The sequence below is a fragment of the Lasioglossum baleicum genome, chromosome 7 (assembly GCF_051020765.1).
Source record: "Lasioglossum baleicum chromosome 7, iyLasBale1, whole genome shotgun sequence".
NCBI classification, from domain to species: Eukaryota; Metazoa; Arthropoda; class Insecta; order Hymenoptera; family Halictidae; genus Lasioglossum; species Lasioglossum baleicum.
In genome coordinates, this window is record NC_134935.1 from 11,396,939 (window position 1) to 11,420,190 (window position 23,252).

Genomic DNA, 23,252 nt, shown 5'->3' on the forward strand with positions numbered 1-23,252 from the left:
ATCCAATCTACAATGGATTAGAATTAAAGAATTAAAATTAATTTCAACTGACCCTGATCCTCGAAGACGAAGTCAGAGGTTTCCAGTCCTTGTACCATTTGATCTCCGGATAGGGTACACCTGTGACCCTGGCAACTAGTTGTCCGGTTCTTCGGATCATCACGATCACCTCTTCCGGTCTCTGGATGAAGGACGGGTACTCCGCTATCTGCAGGCGAACCCTTTGTCTAGCCTCACCGTGTTCGTTGGTAGCCACAGCTTCGTACATGCCCTCGTCTCGCTCCAGCATCCTGTTGATGAACAAGGTAGCTTGTCCGTTCCTCGTGTAGCTTTGATCGTACCTTCCGCCGGATTCTATCAGCTGGTCGTTGAAGTAGTAGGTCATCCTCGGCTTGGGGTAGCCGTAGACGAACCAAAACAGACTGCAGTTGTGATTCTTCACGCCAAACTGGGTGTCATGTTCCTGGCGCAGAAATCTGGGCGCCTGAGCATAGTTATCGTGCGGTGGTCTCTCGATGTCGAAGTCCTTCGGGAAGTAGGGACTGGTCTCCGGACGGAAGTCGATGCCAGGAGGCAGATAGGGGAAAAACTTTGGAGGATCGGGTTCTAATTTCGCGCGGTACGTCTGTGCAAACGGCGACGGATCACTCAGCCCGTATTTATTCTCCACGCGGATGCGGAATTTGTAGTCTCTGAAGGGCTCCAGGTTGCGGATGTCGCAGACGCAGCTGCGAATCCCGGAACGGGCGGTGAACCAGTCGCCATCTGGCAGCTCGCACATCTCCACTTGATACGTGACAGGGATTCGAGGACCGATGGGAATAGACGGCTTCCAGGACAACGTCAAGTGACGATCCATCATCCTGCTGATGATCGGACGGTCGGCCAGCGGCAGCGGGACACCAGACTTCCGGTACTTGTCGAACTCAGCGTATTGGTCTGCCAATGGTTTCTTTGGTCTTGGCTCCAGTGCTGAACAAACAATGATTTCGTGTTACGAAATACACAAATATACCAAGTGTCTTATGCGTATATAAATAACGAAAGATTCTTACATTCGTAGATCAGTTCTGCGGTGCACGAGTCTGAGCCGTGGGGGTTCACTATCTTCAGCTCATATTTGCCTGCGTCCAATTCGTCCACGTTGGAAATGACCAGACGCAATAGGCTGCCTTCTTGCTCTGTTCTGATCCTATCCGTCTGCCAAATTCGATCACCGTTGCGGTACCACTCGAACTCTGGCTCGGGGTAGCCAGTGATGCAGGCGGTGAACTTGGCTGGCATTCCTCTGTACACCTCGCAGTCGCCAATCCTCTTCATGAAGGATGGTGGTTCGATCTTCTGCATCTTTCCTCTGGAACCGAAGAACGCGAACAATAAAAGATAAGAGTAACGTGAAAACACGATGAATTAAGTAATTGTACAAAAAGAGCGTACATCTTGTCAACTACAGCCAAATTGGCGACGCACTCCGCTTCTCCGCTCCGGTTCACCGCTTTGCATTTGTAAAGCCCGGAGTCGTTGTAAGTGCAATCCTTGACGTACAAGCAACAAGCGTCGCCGTCTCGTTTGATCTTGTATTTGTCGTCGTCGTGCAAGATCGGCTTGTCGTTGAAGTACCAGCTGATCTCAGGTCGCGGGAGGCCGGCGATACGTGCTGGGAACTTGGCGTCGAAGGTAGGCAACTGTTGAAGGTCGGTGAACCTCTGCGAGAAGCTCGGCGGCGTGTAGACCTTCCTGATGTTAGCCGTGGCCTTGGTCGAGTCTTCGCCGAGCGGATTGGCTACGCGACATTCGTAAACACCAGCATCTTTCGGCTCGCAGGGATTGATCTCTAATTCGGTCTTCCTTCCGTCACAGGTCACTGTCAAACGATCAGAAGGCGACACAGGCGCACCATCTTTGGTCCAACTTACGTCTGGCACGGGATTGCCGACGAACGAGGCGGCCAGATTCAACGGCTGACCCTCTTCGACGTACACATCCCTCATTGGGTTCACGAAACCAGGTTTCTCCTCGGGGACGCCCTCTTGAACTTTACCCATGATGCTGATGGTACCCTTGCAAGAGGATGTTCCTTCCGTGTTGAATGCTATCACCTGATACTCGCCTGCATCTTCTGGCGTGGCTCTTTCGATAATCAATGCTTGACTTCCGTCTGGCAAACTGACTGTCTTTATACGTTGCCCATCGGGTATGATCTGAAAATGTACGATATTTTAGCGTTAACCTTAGTGCTTCCATGGTTTCCGCAGAGCTGAGTAAAAAACAAGAGAAATAAGATTGGACTACCTCCTCTCCATCCTTGAACCATTGAAGCTCCGGCGCTGGCTTTCCCAGCACCTTGACCTCCATTTTGACTGGGAAGCCTTCAACCACCGTCAGAGGTTGAAGACTTGCTATGAATTCTGGTCGTTTCTCCTTCTCTTCGACCGTCACTTTAGCAGATCCAGAGGTCTCGCCTAGCGAATTCGACGCTGTTAAGGAGTATGTTCCGGCATCCTCCGGGCGGACATTGTCGATCCTTAAACCAATCAGTCCATTCGGTTCGTTCATGAAGTAGATCTCCTTGGAGTGACGCAATGGTAATCCGTCCTTGAACCATTGGACCTGGGGATTGGGGAATGCAACCACTTGTGCCTCTAGTTTCAGTGGCTGGCCGACTACTGCCTTGGTGTCTTCCAGAGGTTTCGAGAAAGATGGTTTCCTTCTTTGAGCTACAATCAGATTCTTTCTATGAGACTGATTCTGCAAACGTTTCATGTCAAAAAAATACTTTGTATGTACTCACGCTTAATAGCCACAGCACACAGAGAAGTGTGTTCGCCGGTGGGGTTAGTGATCACCAATTTAAAAGCTCCGCAATCGGTGGGTTTAACGGAGTCGATTGTAAGCTTGGTAGAACCATCCGGAAGGTGCTCGATCTTCACGTGTTCGTCGGGAACGAGCTTTTCCCCGTCCTTGAACCAAGCGATGCTAGGCATAGGACTGCCGTCCACTTTAGCTTTGAGTTCCAAAGGTTCTCCTTCGTCGACGTCCAGTGATCTCGGCAAAGTCTGGCCAAAGCCAGGTGTGATCAGTTCCATCTTCAACTCGCAAACAGTCTGAGCACTTCCGGCAACGTTGGTCGCCTGACATTTTATACTGCCGACATCGCTTTGAGAGAAGGTCTTGATGGAGTAGGTGCTGTCCACGATGCCATCCACGTGAGTGGTGATCGTGTGACGACTGTCTTCCCTAATCTCCACATTATCTTTCAGCCACTTAACCGTGGGTCTGGGGATGCCAGTTAGTCGGACCTTCAGCTCTATGTCGTCGCGGTCCTTGATAGACGTGTTGGCGAGGGATTTCGTGAAGATTGGCGTCTCGGCTGGAATATTTCACGTTATGATTCATTCAAAGGTAATTATTAGTTTCGGAGATTGTTAGAGGTGTCCGAGAACCCGAGAATGTATTATGTTAGTATAGAATGATGCTTACTGTGAGGTGTTAGGGTTGCCTGCGCGCTCGCTTCGCCAAGGTAATTCTTCACGGACAAGGTATACACTCCCTTGTCTTCAACTTCGACACTCTTGATGACGAACGTGTATTTATTGTTCCGCTTATCTTCCTCGAAATGAAATCTGTCTCCCTCCTCCAACTTCTGACCGTCTTTCATCCACGTGATGTCCGGCTTGGGGTTTCCTTTGACAATGACTATCCATTCTAGCGACTCTCCAACCGATTCAACCACGTCCTTGAATTCTTCGATTTCTGGTCGTAATAGGAGGTTGAGGAAAGCCTAAACGGTTTGAATCGATTATCAATCTGTACAACTACCCTGTATCATAAATATAAATCGCTACTAACGCTGGCTTCTGCTTCGCCGTATTTGTTCTTCAACTTCAACGTGTATTCTCCAGTGTCGTCCGCGGAGCATTTAGGCACACCTAACGTAACCGTACTTTCGGTCAATTTATCGTTAGCTGGTTTATTCTGAACACCGAACTTGAGTCGACTGTCATCTGGCGGAATTTCTTCACCCTTGAAGAACCTGTTCGAATAAATCATCTTTAAAGCATCCTTTAGACATTTTAATTAATCTGGCACGAAGTGGCGTGTTTCAAGGTTGACCTACCTAACGTTTCATCCTTTTCGATGCAGTGGTTAAAAACAAAAATGCAAGAGTAGCAAGTACTACCACTTTGCCTGGAGTAATATTAATTTTATTTTAGTATTTCTATTTACCAGGTCATCTCTGGAACAGGATCAGCAGTGAGCGTGGCCCGGAACTCTCCAGCATCGCCTTTGGCCACGTCGGCATCGACCAGTGGTTCGATGAACTTCGGTCGTCTCAGTTCGTCGACGGTACCGACGGACAGGTATCCTTCGGCAGTGTCTTCGCCGAGTTTGTTCGTCAACACGAACGAGTAGACACCTTCGTCCTCGAGGATGGCTCTGCTCAGCTCCATGCTGTAATTCTCGCCCGTGCCGGCAACCCTTATGCGATCACTTGCTCGCAATGGCTTGCCGTCCTTGAACCATTTCACGTCTGGCCTCGGCAGACCTGTCGCTGTGATCTCGAAGCGGACCTTCTGAGTCTCGTAGATCGTTAGATCGGAGAGACTCGCGCTGAGGATGTGAGGAGGCGCTACACGGAGAATGAGAACATCAGCACCCTTTTCACCAGGAATGACTCGGGCAGTCATTCAAAGTATTTTCTGCTTTGCCGTGCAGCTAATGCATCTCGCTTACTACGTGCTGCTTTTGTTATTCGCTAACTTGTTAAGACACTTTTCGAATGCCAGACAATTTCTACTTCGTTACATGCATTAGGCGTCTCAATAAGTATACATTTACTATTAAACGCAATACAGCGCTGAAGAATCACAATTAAATGTTTATTTAGTATAAGACAGTTGATTACTTATTGGTTCGTCTAATACTTGATTATTGTTTGCTTAATCATCCGTGCGGTAGGAATCAAGATGGCGGCGTATCGAGTACGTACGCCCTACAGAATCTTAGAACACTGGGTTCAGCAACAAACCATTACAGTTGTAGGTATTTCAGGTTCCTAGCGCATAAAGGATTCACTATTGTACAGCATTCCTGATATCAGCTTACCTTGAATTACCAACTCTCCGCACCGTTCTGGCAGTGTTTGACCGACTCATTGTGCAAGCAGCGAGTGTTGGGTATTGTTCAGAAACGCTAACAAAATTCAGATCCTTTGCAGGACCTCTTACATCATTCATCATTCGGCGAACCTCGACATGAGTTCAACTTTGTTAGACGCTTCCGACATTGATCGTTAACGTGCACAGGCGACAAGCGTGTATGATGGTGTTAGGATGAAGTAGCAAACAAGTTAGGACACAGAAGGGGCATACGGGGCAAACGTGTTGTAGAAATGCAAAGCCAGTGATCAACAAATAAGCGAACAATGGCGAATAATAACAGCCTGATCTCTGGCGCGTTGATCTACAAGATCCATTCCCGCAGCTGACGGAGCGATCCACCCGTACCTGAGTCTCTGCTAGATTCCTTTTCAAGGATATCGTCAAGAACGCTGCGTTGCCGTTTAACGCGGTCTAGAAGCGCCTCGAGCTCCTCGTCAACTTCCTCGTCGGCGCTGAGGGCAGCCTTCAAAGAGCTCTGCCTCGACAGCGACTTCTCCGTCGCCTTCAGCGACTCTATCGAGTCCATTCTCTCGATCCTCGAGCTCTGCCTCGACAGGGACTTCTCCGTCGCCTTCAGCGACTCTATCGAGTCCATTCTCTCGATCCTCGAGCTCTGCCTCGACAGGGACTTCTCCGTCGCCTTCAGCGACTCTCTGGAGTCCATTCTCTCGATCCTCGAGCTCTGCCTCGACAGGGACTTCTCCGTCGCCTTCAGCGACTCTATCGAGTCCATTCTCTCGATCCTCGAGCTCTGCCTCGACAGGGACTTCTCCGTCGCCTTCAGCGACTCTCTGGAGTCCATTCTCTCGATCTTCGAGCTCTGTCTCGACAGACCGTTCTGAACGGACGCTCTACGCTCCTCTAAATTCGTCTCGACAACCTTCTCGGCGATCGAGTTCGTTCGTTCTATCTTCAAACTCTGTTTCCTCAGTTTGCTCTCTTCGATCGTTGGAGTCTGCGGTTGCTCCAGCGTTTTCTCGATAATCTTCTCCGACGAAGCTCTCCTCTCCATCTTCGAGGTCTCTTTGGAAAGTCCATTTTTCAATTCACCGTTTCTAGGCTCCTTCACAGTCTCCAGCGTCGATTTTTCTGACGGCGTCTCTTCCATCGATCGTTCCTCCATGATCGTTTCCGTGAGCAAAGTGCCTCTAAAGGGTTTCACCTCGTCCAGGATCCTCTCTTCAAGACCGTTGCCGTTGAACTCTTCGTAAGATCCGTTCACGACCTTCACATCTTCGGTCAGTTCGGCGTACTGCATGTCGTCGGTGCTGACGTCCCTGGAGATCGCCTTTAACGTCGACTCGTCGTCGGAGACCGACACAATGGAGACTCCCCGGTTCACTCGAAGCATCGTTCGATTATCCTCGCTGGCTTCCGAGAATTCCTCGATCAGAACACCGTTCTGTGGTTTTTGCGAAGACTCCTCCTGCACTGTGTAACTGTACGAAGCGATCTCCTCGACCCGAGGACTCTCGGAGTACGATTCCTGGCACTCGACCTTTGTCGCGGTCATCTTGCTTATCGTGTGGCTCTCGTCGGGACCTGCGAACGGCCTGGCTCGTCACCAATTACCTTTGGACTAACGCTACTACAGAGCAGGCACCCTGTCTTTTCTTGCTGCGAGTCACCGAGATTCAGCGAGAAACCCGCAGCTGCCTTTCGATACTTTATCGACGCTGTTGCCACCCACGTAACCGCTTTTACTCCGTCTGAGGCTCGTGAAAGCTCTGTTCGGTGTGGCGTTATTTGCTCTCGCGGTGGCGGACCTTGCGACTAATAGTGAACAGATAGATAAAAATTTCATTCCGGTGGTCTAAACAATTTCTTCTTTCTTTTTCCTCTAATTTCCTCAAAAACAAAATATTTTGTTCCCGTATCTTGTAATTTATGAAAGCAATTTTTATTTTGCATTTATTGGTATATTTGAGTTGATTAGGTGTCCAAGTGGATGTATATTTGCATTTCGAGCCACTTAAGTCGCGAAATCCGCCCCCACGAAGATTGTTACGCGTGCGTGTGCGATATTACCTGTGAGTATAGCTTCGTGGGTTGTCTTGGAGGCCACGGAGATCGTGATCGTGTCACCCTGGTCACGTATTACTTCCACGCTTTGTGTCTCCAGCGTTACTCGACCTGAGATTTACACCAGACATAGTTTTTTCGGCTACGATCTAACGCTACGCTCAACCAGCCATCCCTCAACAACTCTAATCGGCAAGACTATTGTTACACATTGATGTTGCCGTCGACGATAACGAGATTGTACATCGTATCGCAAGAATTTCGGTAGATAACAAAAAATAAAGAAAATATGTGTGTATATCAAAATCAAACAATGAACAAGAAAATCGGAAGCCGTGTGTTTGCAAAGTGTTCTCGATATTTCTGCGGCTTTACTGCAAAACCAATCTTACTACGAGGCAATCAATTTGTTACTTCGCTTATTGTTTGTCAAAATTCTCTGTTTCAACAACGCGTCTTGATCGTTTTGCATTACAGCCACGGATTCCATTGGTATAAAAAAATAAGCATGTGAGAGCTTGATAAAAAAAAATCCCGGAGCGCTCAAAAATGTATCCCTTACCAAAATCTTGCGACATCGCGTCGATCATAGGACGCAGATCGAAGCCATCGAAGCGAATCTATAGCGTACTTAAAATCTCTCTATACAGCTCACTCATTTAGTACTCATCTCTTTAGAGCCCTGATCGTGTTTCCCGCGATCGATATGATTACCTTCCGGTCCTGATTCCTCGGCGCGCTGTGCTTGCGCATCGACTTCCTCCTCCACGATTTGCTCCTCTTCCTCGACGGTGATCTTCTTCGTTTCCATTGTTTCCTCGCTTTCCTCTGTTTTCGCTATGGAATTTATTGTATACACATATTGGGACACGGGGCTTTGACAAAATCGTTCATGGTCGTGTCGCGTGTCGGTAGAAACGAGAGAAAAAAGAAAAAAACGGGATGTAACACATGTCAGAAAAAAAAGGAGACACGGTGGACAACATAGACATCCAGTAAGGCATGACACGTAAAAAGAGAAAGACAGAGAGTGACAGTATGATGTACACGTCAATTGTCGAGTGTATGACGCGATATTTCAGCGTTTGTATTGGTTTTCGTGGTCTTGTGACAAAGAGACTTCTGTGTTTGTTTGTTTCGTTCACATCGGAAACGACCAACATCAAATCGAAAACGAAACTGTACCTTTGCTAGCAGTACTTACTGAACCTTGGATAAACACGGAGATTTGCTAGTGGTTCTCAGAAATTAAGAATGTGTACGGACACGTTACGCGTTTCATGAACTGCTCTATCAAGACTTTTTACTCTGGAAAATTATTCTGTAAAATGTTTCTGGGATAGAGTCACAGCAAAAATTGATCAAGAGTGAACTGTCGGCGATGGAGCAGTGCTACGATTGGGCCGCTGAGAGGGCGGCGATAGTTCTTTATCACGCATTGAAGTCCCTGAAGGGGAGGCTAACGTTCGTATTACGCTCAGAGTTTAATCTTAACTTCGTCATAAATTGTTTAAAATGTCACTTATCAGTACACAGCAAACGATCATGCAGAATTCAAAATTAAAAACAAATTTTAGTACCTATCGGCACTTATAAAAATGTTTTGCAAGTGATCTAATGTTTTTTAATTTACAAAGATTATGATTCGAAAGTATCGCCGACCTCAAAGCATCGATGAACTCTGAGAAATCAAAGTGACTCTTACTCATGACGATGACTTTGCTCTTGCTGGTCACATAGCCGAGCTCATTCTCAGCTCTGACTTCGTAGACACCACCGTCGGAACCCTTGACCAACGTAACTGTGAGATCGTAGCTCTCTTGACGTTTGCTGTCTCTCGTGATCTTGATCCTAGCATCCGCCGACACTTCTTGTCCATCTTTGAACCATTTGATTTCAGGCTCCGGTGTTGCAGCCACCTCGAACACCAGCTTCATGGTGTCTCCTTCCTTTATCCTCAGATCGGTGAGCTTCTTGATCAGTCTAGGTCGCGTGTTCACCGTCAGTGTCGAGCTGGTCTTGATCTCGCCGTACTCGTTCTTCAGCAGACAGCTGTACGTCCCCTTCATCTCTGACTTGACCTCCGAGATCAGCAGCTTGCAGATGTTCTCCTCCTCTGTGCGAGTATACTCTTTCTTCTTTTCTGTGATCTCCACGTCACCGATGTACCAGTGGACGCTCGGTTTCGGGAAACCGTCCACCTCCACGGCGAACTCGATGTCTTTAGCACCTTCGTTCACTGTGACGTTCGACATCGTCGCCTTGAACCTTGGTACGCCTCGTACCTGTGAAGTTCGCATAATATCTTTTTACTATTTGAAAACCTACCCATTTTTATTATAAATGATGAAAAAGATTCGACCTTACATTTCAAAACGAAGGTCAATTTTACAAGGGACAGTAAAAAAATGTGTAGAATCATTGATACAGTAATAAAATTGAAAATATGAGCGTTCTTCACCTGAATCTTCGTTTCATCGGACACAGTGCCATGTTCGGACGACACTTCCGCTCTGTATATGCCAGCGTCCTCCCCCACTGCGCTCGTGATTTTCATGATAAATCTGTTTCCTTCTTTCACCATTTTTATGCGACCATTTTGCTCGATCCATTCTCCATCCTTGTACCATTTGATAGTCGCAGCCATCCTGGACTCGACCTCCAGGGACAGTATGAGAGTCGCTTCGTTGTCGAGAATCTGGGGTTCACCTAATCCCTTAATAATCTTCGGCGGGCTGAGAACTCGAACCTTCCAGATCTCCGTGGTCTGATTAACATCGTTCCGAGCGACAATGGAATAAGAACCAGCGTCGTCTATTCTAGAGTTCTTCATAATCAGTTTGTAAATGTCATTGGCCTCTTTCACGATGCTGATTCGACTGTCTTCCTTGATTTCCTGACCATCCTTGTACCATTTTATTTCCGGTAAAGGAGTAGCTTCGATCTGTAGCGTCATTGTTATGGTATCGTCAAGGACGGCCGTGATGTCGGCTTGCTTCTTGATGACTTTCGGGGCGGACTTGACGATCAGCTCGATTTGCGTGGTGTCCTCTCCTAGTTCGTTCTTCGCAAGGATTGTGTACACACCGGCGTCCTTCGCGGTGACGTTCTTGATCACCAGGGACATTGATTCTTCATCCTCCCAGAGGTACTTGTATCTTCCACCGGCGACGATCTCTTTCCCGTCTTTCGTCCACTTGATGTCTGGTTTGGGGTACCCTCTGATCTGGAGCTCCAGCATCGCTGAACCACCGGCGCTCACCTCCGAGTGCCGCATTTCTGAAGCCAGCTTCGGTCTCTCTGGGTCCTTTATCAGTTGGTTCACTGCTCCTTGGACAGTCAATTCGGCGCTGCAGCTGATGTTGCCTGGGCATTCGAAGGGTTCATTAAGAAGAGCAATGACAGGGCGTTGATTAAAATATCTACTGATCCAAATAAAAATGTGTGTTCATCAATTACAAAGTAACAAAACATTTGTCTACCTGTGCTGGTTTGTGCCACGCAGGTGTATAAACCAGCGTCTTCCGGTCTCACATGTTGGAACACCAACGCCAACGTATCTTCGTTATCCTGGAAAAGAACTTTGAACCTTTCTTCCGGGTTGAACGGCTTTCCGTCTCGCAGCCAGGTGAACTGAGGCTCCATGCCAGGCTCGAGGAAATCTTCCGGGAGAAAAAGCACCTTGTCGTCGGTTACCGTCACTACAGCTTCGCACGACGCTTCTCCGAAACGATTTGTTGCGGTACAAGAGTACTTTCCGGCGTCCTGTTTCTGAACGTCGCTTATCACCAACTCGTAGAAACCCTGGTCCGATTGTTCGGTGATTATTTTCACGCGGGTGTGGCTCGCGTCGATTAGACTGTCGTCTTTGTAGCTGCAATGAAAACGGTTGATAAAAATGTGTTTACACGATTCTAGGAACGATGAGAACGTTCTATTGATCAACTGTGGTCTTACAATTTCATTTCAGGGTTAGGATCGCCTTTCACTTTGACCATGAAGCGCAGGTAGGTGTTCTCCAAGAGCTCGGTGTCCTTGAGGCGTACCAGGAAGATGGGGGCGTTGGCTTCTGCTCTTGCTTTCTTCTCTTCCGGCGTAACTGGTCGATAAAATAATTAATAATTACTTTTACAATCGAATCGACCAGCCGACTTAATTTTGCAGTGATCGTGATTAGAACTTACGTTTCTGTACTACAAGTTGAGCCGTGCAGGTGGATTGTCCCTCGGTGTTCATTGCTCGAGCGATGTAAATACCAGAATCCGACTCGAGGACATTCTGAAGGGTGAGTTTGAAGGTTTTCCCAACTGCAGACGCTGTCACGCGATCGGCCAACTTATCTTCCAGTGGTTTGTTATCCTTCAACCACTGCACAAGAGTCGTTGCATCCGTGTGCAACAGGGTGCACTCGAATGTGGCCATTTCCCCAGCTACGCGAAGAAATGGTAATCAGTGAAAGAATAATAATAAGAATTATAGACACTTATACCTGTAAGCAAATTTGTTGTTGATTTGCTGAGGTTTGTTTTGCTAATTTATATACAAGAGTATTCGATCTTTGCGAGAAAGATTAAAGGGAAAATCTCTACTGACAATTCTCTCTCATGTGAGAGAGTCTCGGGGAAATTATAAAATACTAAGAGAGTCTCGCTAAATGTACAAAGCTCTCTTCAATTTATATATTACAATGATCCGTACCGAACAAATCGGTACTTAAATGTTTTTGTTCAGTGCTACGGCAATTATGCAATTCGGTTGTAGAAAAACTTTGGGGACGACCGATGAATACTGATGTAGGAAAGACGACAGTAAAACAATCAATAGAAAAGTGGAGGCTACGTGAATAGATGTAGAAAATGAATAGATAAGCGTGTTCATGGTAAGTGTGTGAGTGTGCACGATGATTGGAAGTTTTTCTTTGTGGATGTGTGTAGTGTGTTTACTGTGAATGAAACAGATCGACAACATCTAGAGTTAGCAGTGCAGCTTAACCAACTGCCTAGTGGAACGTATAGAAGCGGTTTACTCAGCTGGCTAGAAGATAAACAGGAGAACATAGAAAGTAATATCAATGATACAGTACGACAGAAGACTGAGAGAGAAAAGTGCGTAGTACAGTGGATGATTCAGAATAGTAGGCAAACTGCGTGTCACTTTACCTACGGCGTGTATCAATTCCACGTTATTTTCTGGTATCGCTAGAACAGTAAAAATGTCTCTTATGTCACGTGCTCCGCTCTCCATCCATTCTTTGTTTTATTATCATAAAGGATAGACGAAGACTTTTCGATTTCTTCACGCTTCGTTTACATAACTAAATAAATGTAGCAGCTATCCTAGAAGTTCTTGGACAGTGTCCGAGATTAAATGTTTCGTCGATGCCAGCGGGCGAGACTTTAATTAATTCTGTGTTGTGTTGGAAGTTAGGGGTTGCGCGACTACTTACGTTCAATGCTGGAGCCTTCGATCGTTTTGACGAACACAGGTTTCCCTGCTCCGCCATCGGCGATTGTCGACATATTCGTTTTGGTCTCGACCGCTGAGACATTGCCGGCCTGGTAAGAGCTCGAACTGCTCTCCATCCTCATCGCGCTGCTGGATGACTCCACTGCCGTTGCGGACACGGCATTGCGAGTGCTAGATACGGCAGAGTACTCTGCAGAAATACAGGAGAAAATCGGTTAATCAAGTATTTACATGTGTATATAACCGCTTAAAAAGTTCAAGTTTCACTGTCTACCTTCCACAACTTTGGAGGAGCTGCTGTATCGACTGGAAGAGTATCTTCGAGACATGTCTGCGGTCTCTTCTTCAACTTTAGCCTTTTTAGAGTCTGGGTTTCCAGGGTTGTCTGGGTTGCCTGGGTTGCTTCTCTTCTCCACAGCCTTCTCTTCGGGGCCTGGATTTCCTTCTTTCTTTGGTCCTGGGTTGCTCTCCTTCTTTGGTCCCGGATTGTCTTTGATCTCTTCTTTCAGTTCCGGTACCTCTGTCAATTGTAGATCGTCTGCAGCGTGCTCGGCGAGCGCTACCACATCGCTCGCGTACTGTCGGATCTCCTTCAGCCAGCAAACCTTCACAGGATCCTTATGCGCTACCAAAGTGATCGGATAAGCGGGACTCGCTGGATTGTGGAGCTCAAAGGATCGTACGTCTTCTGGATGGTCCTTCAATTCTACTTCCGGTAGCTGGAAATTAGGTTCAAAGTAAAAGTTACCGCAAGGATAACACACATAAGTATAACGCTAGAACAGTTACTGCAATTACTTACTCGAATAATGTCTTTCAAGACAAACACAGATCTGTCTTCCGATATTCGTCTGACTTTGCAGACGAGTATGCGAGCTTTGAAAAGAAACAGATACCGTTCCTTGCTCTTTCCGTCCTTGTCAATCACCGTATACCATTCCTGTCAGAACAACGTATACAGATTCAATATTGTGTACAAATTAATTCCGATTGTAATAAACCAAGAATAATAATATACTAACATGTGTGAGCAGTCTTCCAAGTTTGTGGATATTCCCTTTGTATCCTTCGATATTACTTATGAACTTATTATCCGTTGCCCTATGGGGGATACCTAGCATCAACTCCAAAGCCTTTTGGAGGTCGTCGCAGTTTTCGCCTAGTCGGGTCGAATACTTCACCAGCTCCTGTAATTAATGTCTTGTTACTAAAAATGTAATGAAAAGATACCGTTAGATGATGCGGAGAGTTTCACGCTTTGGCATTTTCGAGGGACTCGTTAATTTTGATCTACGAGTGAATTGTCTGAAAAAGGAGATCGTGAGGCTGGCTTCTGGCATCGATTTCGCTATAGATCTTCCGTCGTCCGAACAGATAACGTTTTTCTACGATGGATGAAGAACGAGGGAAAGGATAACGCGTCACTAAGACGACCCGTTTTTAGCTCGCTAAATCTGTACGACGCCCACTTCGTCCCACACCACCGAGAAACGCTCTGTCGCGATCTTACAACTACACATCGTCGAACTTTGTGGCTTTCCTTGATCTATATCCACCCCCTGCGGATCATGGGAACCGGAGGACGGTGTCGAGGTGAACGAATTCCGGATGATCCGACGTCATTGTGCCGATTCGAGTATTCTTGGCGTTTTATAGCAACAGTCTGCATCTTTATCGTCGCCAAATCGGTTTAATAATACAGTCGGTTTCCGTAAATAGTTACCAGAGAAATTCAAGAATATAAACAACCGAGTCAAATGTATCGAATGAATCACTTTTGTCTCTGAATTGCAAGTCATTGGGATCTTCAAATTCGAATATGTTTATACGTTCATTCTTGAAACATCATGTATCTGCTCCACTTTCCTGCAATTTCTCTGCGCAAACGTACATTTTCATAAACATCCAATAATCGAAAAGTGGTTACATATTCAGTTTGTTTATCTTTCGTAATTTATTTTCGAGTTTCGTGCTGTGTCTTGTCCAGCAGCTTATGTTCGTAACTCTTTTCGGGCAACGGGCCCAAGATCGAATCAGAGTGAACTACACGCTAAGCCAGAAATTTGCACGCAACAAAATGAGATTAACGTAACGTGATCGCTATAAATCAGTCGCGCCAATGATGTTAGTCTAGTTTCTCTGACGTTGGAAGCTGTGAATGAAGTATTTCCAGTTTTCCGAGGAATTCGACGAGCGTCGACGACTCGAGGGGGTGGACGCACCCTCCAAGGAGACAAATAAAGTTCGACGCAACAATTAATCCGTCGGTATGCGTTTTCAAGGCGAACCGGGAAGTATTTTAGCGCCGTGCTATTTTCGTCCGACAGATTGAAATTTCGACACGGATATAGGTCACGTGCGGGTTTTACAGGTCGTCTTGTCTGGCTGCCGTCAAATCGGTTCTGCTTAAAGTTTCATCGACACTAACAACACTCTTTGCCGTTGTAAATAGCCAACACAAAAGGCTACGAAATATTAGGCCAGCTTCTATAAGAATTCGAATAAGGCTTTCTTCGATCAGAAAGACACTGCGAAAAAACTAGTTTCATGAATGAAACGCTATTAGTGACAGGTTCAATGTCAAGCTAACGTTCTCGAATATCTTTAAAGACTCGGCAACCTTTTTTAAGCTTCACATCTTTCATGTAAATATTTCAAAGCTGATAATATTCGCGTAATATCTTAATGTAATTTGGTTTGAGAATTTCTATTCAATAATTCCAAGTTGCCGAAAACTTTGATAATGTCCGGGTCAATGGAACAAACACTAAGCGATCTACATTTTGTCTTAAAACGCGAGTCAGAGTTGTAAATGATTTACTTTTTGGCTTCACGTCGTAACTGGCGTCATTCACGCGCGGCCAACGTTTGCGAATCTGCTGAATTTTTCATAAACAATTGTTACAAGGCTTTTCAAGGGAGGAAGCGTGCGCGGGAATGTCAAAAGACATGGAAGATAACGTAAAACTCGAAACAACGTAGTGGGACCTATCGAATTTCAGAAGCAACATTATACATATGACGATTAGTTACGCGGGTGGTTTGTGCACAACTGCTGGAATGCTTTCAAGAGATATAATCGGCACGCTGTATTTCTGTCAAAACACCCTTGAAATGTATTTTGAAATGGATTTTTTCGGAACGGGAGCGAGGAGCGTGATAAACAAGGGGGAACCCGCGAGTTCATCGGCGAATGTTACCTTGAGTAGGAGCTGGTAGTCGTTTATGCGTTGTATCGGAAGCTTCAAATGTTCCGATAGACTTTTGTCGTCACGGAGAGTCTGGCTCAGCTCCTGCAAACAAGAATCTCAGATAAATGACTGCCCGTTCTGGCTAATTAACTGATTGATGAAGCTCGTGCTGATTTACGTTCTCGTCGACAACCTTAGATTACCGAAGTTATGTAAAATTTGATTTTCATCGCGAATCTTTTTAATAAATCACAATTTATATCAAATTCCATTAGAAGTTTGCATTGGACAATTCGTACGGACTCTATTTCGATCTACTAATTACTGTAATAGAAATTAATTAGCTGACCTCTGTGGCGAACAGAGGGTATCAAGCTTTTGTCATTTCGATTTATTAAAGTTATCCTATTCTTCTTGATCACCAATATTGCGAACGATTAGAAACTTCCGGCAATTAAAGAGATCGAGTGTCCTTCGTCTACGAATGCACCAAGTTTGGTCCAGAAAAGGAAGATTGGAACATAGAGATTAGAATTAATTCGCACAGTTGGTCCACGTGGTGCTCGTCACTGTAATTCGACACCAGGGTGAAGACACGCGTATTTTTGGATGAGACTGGATTTTCCACGCAACTATTCGCAATCAGACGAACTGTAAATCAGGCGAGACAAAATGGCCAGTTTACGACGTGACGTTCTGCGAGTGTAGTAACAATAAATGTTCCAAGGCTCATCCAACGATCGAAATGCTCGATATTCGAAGAGAATTTTCCGAATTTGAGAATCCCTTTTCAAAAACCCAGCACAATCGTCACAGTCGGCGTTTCACTATTCCAAACGGAACCGTATTATTTTAACACTTCGAGACTCGATTGCAAATGTTAACAAAATTTCCAAAACCAATTTCCAGATTTTCCAAGCCCAACTATTTTGCACTGTGCATTTCAATAGCACTAAATATTGTACGTTCAAGATGGAGGCAAATCGATGGCCAACCAATTTCCAGATTTTCCAAGTCAACGTAAGAGGAGACAAAGTATTCCAACTATTTTCACTAAGTATTTCGGTAGCACTTTTTGGATCGAAGAACGAAGTTGCACAGAAAGAAACAGCATCGACGAAGGAGCGGCTCACCGAAAACAAATGATCGACGAGGAACGCGGATAACGGAAGACGACGTGCCGACAGACCGGAAGGGCGGACGCACCTTAGCGGAGGTCAAGGGAGGTAAACAACCGTTGTTCGTGTTTCGAGTCGTTGGTTCGATGAAGATACACCGTGGCTGGTCGCAGACTGGACCAGGTCCCTGCTCCTCTGTCGATTCTCTTCCTCCGCAGTCGGTGGTTACCGAAAATCACCCGCCAGGAGACCAATACGGCCACGGCTATACTTAGACGCCGGACGAACTCGCGGACTGACCACGCACAAAAACAACGCGGATCGTCTCCGGATTGTGAGCACCTTTTACTCAAGACCTCCGCTTGTCTACGCTTCTCCAGATTTAAGGAGTCACCCGGTATCTAACAGGAAACACCGCTAATATCTACTGAGATTACACATAGTGATCAAACTCATCAAACTATTATGAACACTCCGAAACTACTACTTATTTGAACAAATGGGAGTAATAGAAACTTATAATATCGAATGTAGAATTAATTTCAAATCTCAAGAAAGTTAATTTATTAAAGATTTAGTGACTGCAATGGAATACAGAGCTTACAAATACTAAAATAATCCAGGAAGTTTTCTCTCGACACTTCGCCGACGGTTTCGTGTAATCGAATTTTCCAACGAGAGTAATGGGAATAGCGAAAAACAGACGAACCACCCTATCGATACCATGACACCATCGCCAGAGTCTCGAGACGCCTTTTCCATGTCGTTGCCAATTTTAATGATGGCTACCGAAATAAACCTAAATCGAATCCAATTAAAACACGACACAAACGGAAACGCAGCTCGTAAACACATCCAATCTACGAGTGCCTTAATGCACTTTGGTGCGACCGGGCCTGAAACCGGACACGATTCGACCGATCTAATTTTAATGCCGTATCATTAAAACGGTCCCGAGAATTGTGTGAAAATCTCGTCGAACTTGAGTCAAGTCTCCAGAAATAACATGTCGAATCACGTTGAAAAAAGTGAACAACAGACCGAATGTAACGAGAAGTTTTAGCGCATAGCTCTTGGCCACCCACGATACTCGTGTATTATAATTATAATGATGAGTAAGAACTACTGCGCGCTATTTAATTTGCAACAATGTGCAGAATGGATCTAAACATTCGAGCTTGTCGATCATTAATTGAACATTGTATACATCCCGGAATCAATAGTTGTGTATTTTCACTACGTTTTTAGTAAAAACGCATAAATCGGGTGTACCAATAATTTAACACTGCTGCTGGAATTCCACATCTGCTCTTGAGAAAATAAACGATCCACGTGATTGTGCAAGTTTGTTCCTAACGCTCGCCACTTTTCTGACCCTTTCGGAAGATCTGCGCGATATTTCAGGTTCGAAACGAGTCAGTATACAATTTATTTGCAAATGTCTACGAGAAAAAGTAATTTAACAGAAGAATAAAATGTTCATTTCTAGAACAATGAACTGTGTACAAATCTTTTGTAAATTATTAAATGAATGAACTCTTTTTTTACATGGTGGAGATGTAAAAGTGTGACTAGCATGAATCTAACTGCGTAGCAGAACTGAAGGTGGTTTCGCAAGATGGGTAGCATCACTGGAATCTTTTTATCGGAGGTGCACCAATAAATATCGACGCAAGTTTAGAACGATCCTGCACCGCATATAGCGTGGACCGGTGAACGGTAATCTCTATCATCGGGCGAGGATTACGCTGTCATCGCGTAATGACAGCAGCGCGACGTCACCGGCCGATAACGTGGCGCTTTCTTCCTTTTCTTTGCGGGGCATCAGCATTGTCGTGCATCAGCAAGAGGAGCGAAAGATGTTCCGCGCGTCGAGAATAAACCGAGCTATTTCGGGGGCTGGACAGACGCCCGCTTTTACCCCCGCTCGTTACGTAATCGCGAGACTTCCTCCGATTCACATGGACAAGACCAGCTATCCATGGAACGGGCTGGAACATCTTCCGCCATTTGCCCATTCTATACTTTTCCTATCTGACCGCAATAAAAAAAATTTACCTAAACGCGACGTCTGGAAACCAACATTTTTATTAACAGTCTTCTGATACATACCATAAAAATTTCGTTTACTTTCGAATAAGATAAAATACGAAGACATTCGGTCGAATGTGTGTTTTTCGAATTATTCAAAGTATATTTGTTTGAAGTTTGAGAAGAAAAGACGCCAAAGTTTTACGGCCACCGGTGTTCAAACGCCGACATTACAAGGTGGTGGATAGAGATCTTTCTTACCAACGATCGACTAGAGGAACTTTTAACTTTCTTGTTTCTTTGAGAATATTATTTTTTTACCTTTTTTAGCGGATTTAATGAACAAGCAACTGACCTCAAAATATTCTCGTGCGGCGTCGTTCATTTGTAGGAATTCCTGCGCAGCCGGCTCGTCCCTGCAGTAGGCCACGTGCTTGTCAAAGTCCCTTTCCTGGATGAATGAACGGTCCACTTGAATATTATCTTTTTTATACAGTACAATTTTTAAACTGATTCTAATACTGAGGCCGAGGCCAGTTAAATCCGAGTACTTTGTGCTTAAATCAGAATGTTTAATGTTTAAGCTTTTGTGCTACCTTCAACTAGGTGAGATGCAATGATAAAGAAGCTTCAACGGGTAAATATAATTCTGATCTGATTAATTTAAGAAAGTTGAAGTTTCGGTAGATGTTCCCAAAATTGAATGCGACAAGGAATATTGATTTTTGATTTAAAGTAAAATAAGTCCGAAAGTTTACGGGGATAAAATTTTCCGTGTTTATTTTGGAGAAAGGTGTAAAGCCTTACCAATCGCAGGAAAGTCTTGCCCAGCATACGTGGCTGATCTGCATAGTACTTGACACCTTCGATCAACACCCTGCCGAACGATCTGAGTAAGGTTCGAATTAATTTCCACGCTAAATCACACATCATGCCTACGAGCTTGGGTCTGCTTCTTTCTTCTTTTCAGTGCGACATTTAGGGGTGCAATATTATAACATTGACAATGAGTCGGCGCTGTTAATCGTCCACAATATGGTTCACTACTAAACTACTGAATACTGATTAAATAACAGGGGGTTTCGTCGAAGGTAAGTCACAATGACATTATTAAATAATTGTGGGGAGTGAGAATCAATGACAGAATCTTATTTTATTTCCTGGAGCTAGGGGGTCGAAAACTGAATACTATCCAACGAGCAACGACACAGTCAAACACGCTACTAAATGTTTTTCGGTTACAGACAAAAAATAGAAGTTTCAGATCTGTTTTAGCTGCTTGATTATTTAACGCTGCCGTTTTCGTTGAAAAAATAAATTTATAGGATCAATGAAAGCGTGCTCGCACATACTGTGAGGGGAGGTGCTCCAAACTTTCCAGGAACCAACGGTTTTAGTTCGACTACCGGATTACATCAACCACCACGAAACACACGATCACACAAACTATGCTTCATTATCGAACTTACGCCATTTTACGATCTAAAGAGAGAAAAAACGTACGTTGGCGAATGTGTGCAGCGTGTATCGTGTGTGCGTGTTTCTTTTGAACGTTTAGGCTCGACTCTTGTGTCTTTTTTTTTATCGAATTACAATTGGAAATTAAAAATAGACATTCAGTTTTTAATTCTAGAGGAACTTTTTGCTTCGAAATTTCGATCGACCAAGACCCTGAAGACAGAAACTGCGATAAATCATTTTTCAAGAATACTGTGAATAAGGTTGATAAGATATTTCGAACATTTTGCGATCGATTGATTCGGGAAGCTTCCCGAGATCAAAGAAAATAGATACAACGATAGTATTCTTCTGTCACGTGAATCATAGAATAATAAATAGAAACTGTTCTGTTTGTAATGAATGTCTGGTTCAATGTGTCGCAGTGAACTTCGTTTCTCTTGCCAACGCGTTCGTTATACGTACGTATTGTGAAAATCGGCGATCTGTTTCAGGTTCGTGAAAATGATGTCTTTGTTATCGCGCACGATCCGTGGGACATCCGGATTGTCGAGCAGCTTCAAGTATCGTTCGACGACCAGCTGAAGGTCCCTGCCAAACTCCTCTTCGGTCTCAACCAGTTCTTTCACCACCGCCCTAAGAAAAATAAACATCATTACTATCTCTTACAACGTCTCTCAATTATAAAACAAACGCTAACGTTCAAATAAAATTATTAGCAATGTTCAGTGTTCTTTGTGGTACTCACTCTCTTCGATAATGCGAATCCTCGGGTCGGTGTCCAGCCGCTGTGTCCTCGCTTAGGGCAGTTTGCATTAAAATCGACATGGGCAGCCATCCTTGCCTCGAGTCTGCAGTACGGACGTACACTCTGCGGAAAAATATTTCAATGAGACAAAACGTTCTTTTTAAATTGAATTTACTTCCACAGCGAAGTAAGACGAAACATGTTTTTCATGTGCGGCAGATTGAACAAATTTTCTATAGAACGTTCTACTACATATACTCGACAATTTTATGATATCCAAACAATATTAACCCTTAGTTGGTAAGGTAATAAGGTATAAGATTTTGCTGGTCATCAGAGACCCAATAAAAAGAAACTGGTGCCAAATTTTAGATGGTAATCTCGGCAATCATCGCGGTAATTAGATCGCTTCTAGAGTAGACGCACCAGATTTCATATTCGACGTAGGAGTAACCACGAACGTAATTTTAGTACGAACACGTTCAGATCCTCCGCCAGTAATATCCACTGGCCCAATTTACATGGTACTGACAATTTCAAGGCCTAATGGGCCGACCAAACCGCCAACAAATTTTGCGTTCTGTTGAATGAATGACGAATACGAGAACACTGTTGCCTTAGTCACTAATCTTAATTATAACTTCCGACCACCCACCCGCTTACCCAACTATTCTTTCGATTATGACGAAGAAAGGATATTTTCCTCGCACTGACACGTTGTGTCTAATTGGTCCGCTCTGCTACTTCCGGAGTACAAAATGTCCGCGCCGCGTCGTTGCATAAAATGGCGGAACGTTGGCTTCGAAAGTCGTCGTATGCGTTTCGCTCGACAAAATTGTAAATCATGCACGATCTTTAATGTCACCAGAAAATGCGTAACAAAATTTCAGAATGTAATGTGTTCGCGTAGCAAATAGTAAATAACTCGCGATCTATTGAACGGTGCGGTTGCCAAACCACCGAATCGATGTATCAACGCGAAACCTCTCCGTTACACGAATTTATTTTCAGATCTGGCCGATATTTCGCCTTCCTCGGAATCGAGGCACCCTTGGCGAGCCAATAGGACGAAACGTGGCTCTCGTTAAATTATGCAACTGAATTTTATATAGCCGCGTGACACTTCGTTTCGAGACGACGTTCACGCGACGCGCCGCGTGTTCTCCAAAATGTCTTCCCAGCGCTGTCGTCGCGATCTTCGGGCGGGATATTAATGGTGGTTCGCGACGTACTTTTCCGAAGGCGATTATCACGCTGTTTGAAATTTCGCGGAACACCAGGATCACCTTCCCGAAGGATAATTTGTATATTATCGACTCTGCAACTATTCTGGCGGACGGCCAATCACGCGAAGTGTCTCAGGATATTATTGCCATAGGGACGTTTATAAGCGCTTCATCTTCATTAACGTCGTCGTAAATTAGCGCGGTCGGTATTATTCTATAGCGAACCGAGTTGGAACATCATCGATATTAATATTACATACTATGAAACGATACCCGGGCATCCTTGTCCAGGACATCTTGCTATTTGTCTCGGTCAGTCTAAATTCTCCGATCAGAAACTGGACCAGAACTAAGCTCTTATGGCAGAAAAGACTCGGCCAATCACGTGGGAGACGCTAATAATAGTGGAAACGCATAGTTAAATTAGCAGATTTCCTCGGTAAAGCGTGATCAAACAAACGAGTTCTGGTAATGCTCCGATCAAAGGGACTCTATCCTCGAAAAGAGAAATCACTGTCAGACGGCACGCCATTAAATGTAGATAATAGCGGCTCGGGAGAATCTTAATAAACAACCGAGATTATGTGTCCACGTACGATCGAGGAACAAACGATATGTTTAATGAGTAAATAGGCGTTTCGGTCCGATCCGGAGGGGTGAAATACGACGAGTTCATTGACTTCAACGTTAACGTAATGCCCAGGCCACTGTTTGACCGAAGCACCTGTCGTTGCTATATTTCGTGCACGGATATAGTCGTGCGAGGCCACGTGAAAACGTGTTCGCGTCAAGTCGTCCTCATTGTCCGATACCGTTTTTTTACCTTTTCG

At 44.9% G+C, this 23,252-nt stretch overlaps 1 protein-coding gene across 6 annotated transcripts in view; it reads right to left on the bottom strand.

Annotated features, from left to right (window-relative positions):
• Positions 1–23,252, bottom strand: part of Obsc (Obscurin) — a 36,919-nt gene that overhangs the window by 4,511 nt on the left and 9,156 nt on the right. For 2 of the 6 annotated variants that reach the window (XM_076426949.1, XM_076426945.1), the window contains 26 exons: positions 21,197–21,319; positions 20,914–21,084; positions 19,798–19,879; positions 19,346–19,441; positions 15,851–15,943; positions 13,673–13,837; positions 13,453–13,590; positions 12,925–13,369; positions 12,631–12,840; positions 12,344–12,382; positions 11,369–11,614; positions 11,142–11,283; positions 10,667–11,058; positions 9,646–10,550; positions 8,890–9,469; positions 7,899–8,021; positions 7,191–7,295; positions 5,508–6,704; positions 4,228–4,630; positions 3,850–4,033; positions 3,481–3,781; positions 2,792–3,370; positions 2,293–2,717; positions 1,438–2,201; positions 1,056–1,354; positions 53–972 (listed from right to left, as the gene is read on the bottom strand). In XM_076426949.1, the coding sequence (XP_076283064.1) occupies positions 53–972; positions 1,056–1,354; positions 1,438–2,201; positions 2,293–2,717; positions 2,792–3,370; positions 3,481–3,781; positions 3,850–4,033; positions 4,228–4,630; positions 5,508–6,704; positions 7,191–7,295; positions 7,899–8,021; positions 8,890–9,469; positions 9,646–10,550; positions 10,667–11,058; positions 11,142–11,283; positions 11,369–11,614; positions 12,344–12,382; positions 12,631–12,840; positions 12,925–13,369; positions 13,453–13,590; positions 13,673–13,837; positions 15,851–15,943; positions 19,346–19,441; positions 19,798–19,879; positions 20,914–21,084; positions 21,197–21,319 (9,127 nt within the window). The remainder of the gene's footprint in view (positions 1–52; positions 973–1,055; positions 1,355–1,437; positions 2,202–2,292; positions 2,718–2,791; positions 3,371–3,480; positions 3,782–3,849; positions 4,034–4,227; positions 4,631–5,507; positions 6,705–7,190; positions 7,296–7,898; positions 8,022–8,889; positions 9,470–9,645; positions 10,551–10,666; positions 11,059–11,141; positions 11,284–11,368; positions 11,615–12,343; positions 12,383–12,630; positions 12,841–12,924; positions 13,370–13,452; positions 13,591–13,672; positions 13,838–15,850; positions 15,944–19,345; positions 19,442–19,797; positions 19,880–20,913; positions 21,085–21,196; positions 21,320–23,252) is intronic. The other 4 variants (XM_076426946.1, XM_076426947.1, XM_076426950.1 and 1 more) reach the window with 4 other exon arrangements.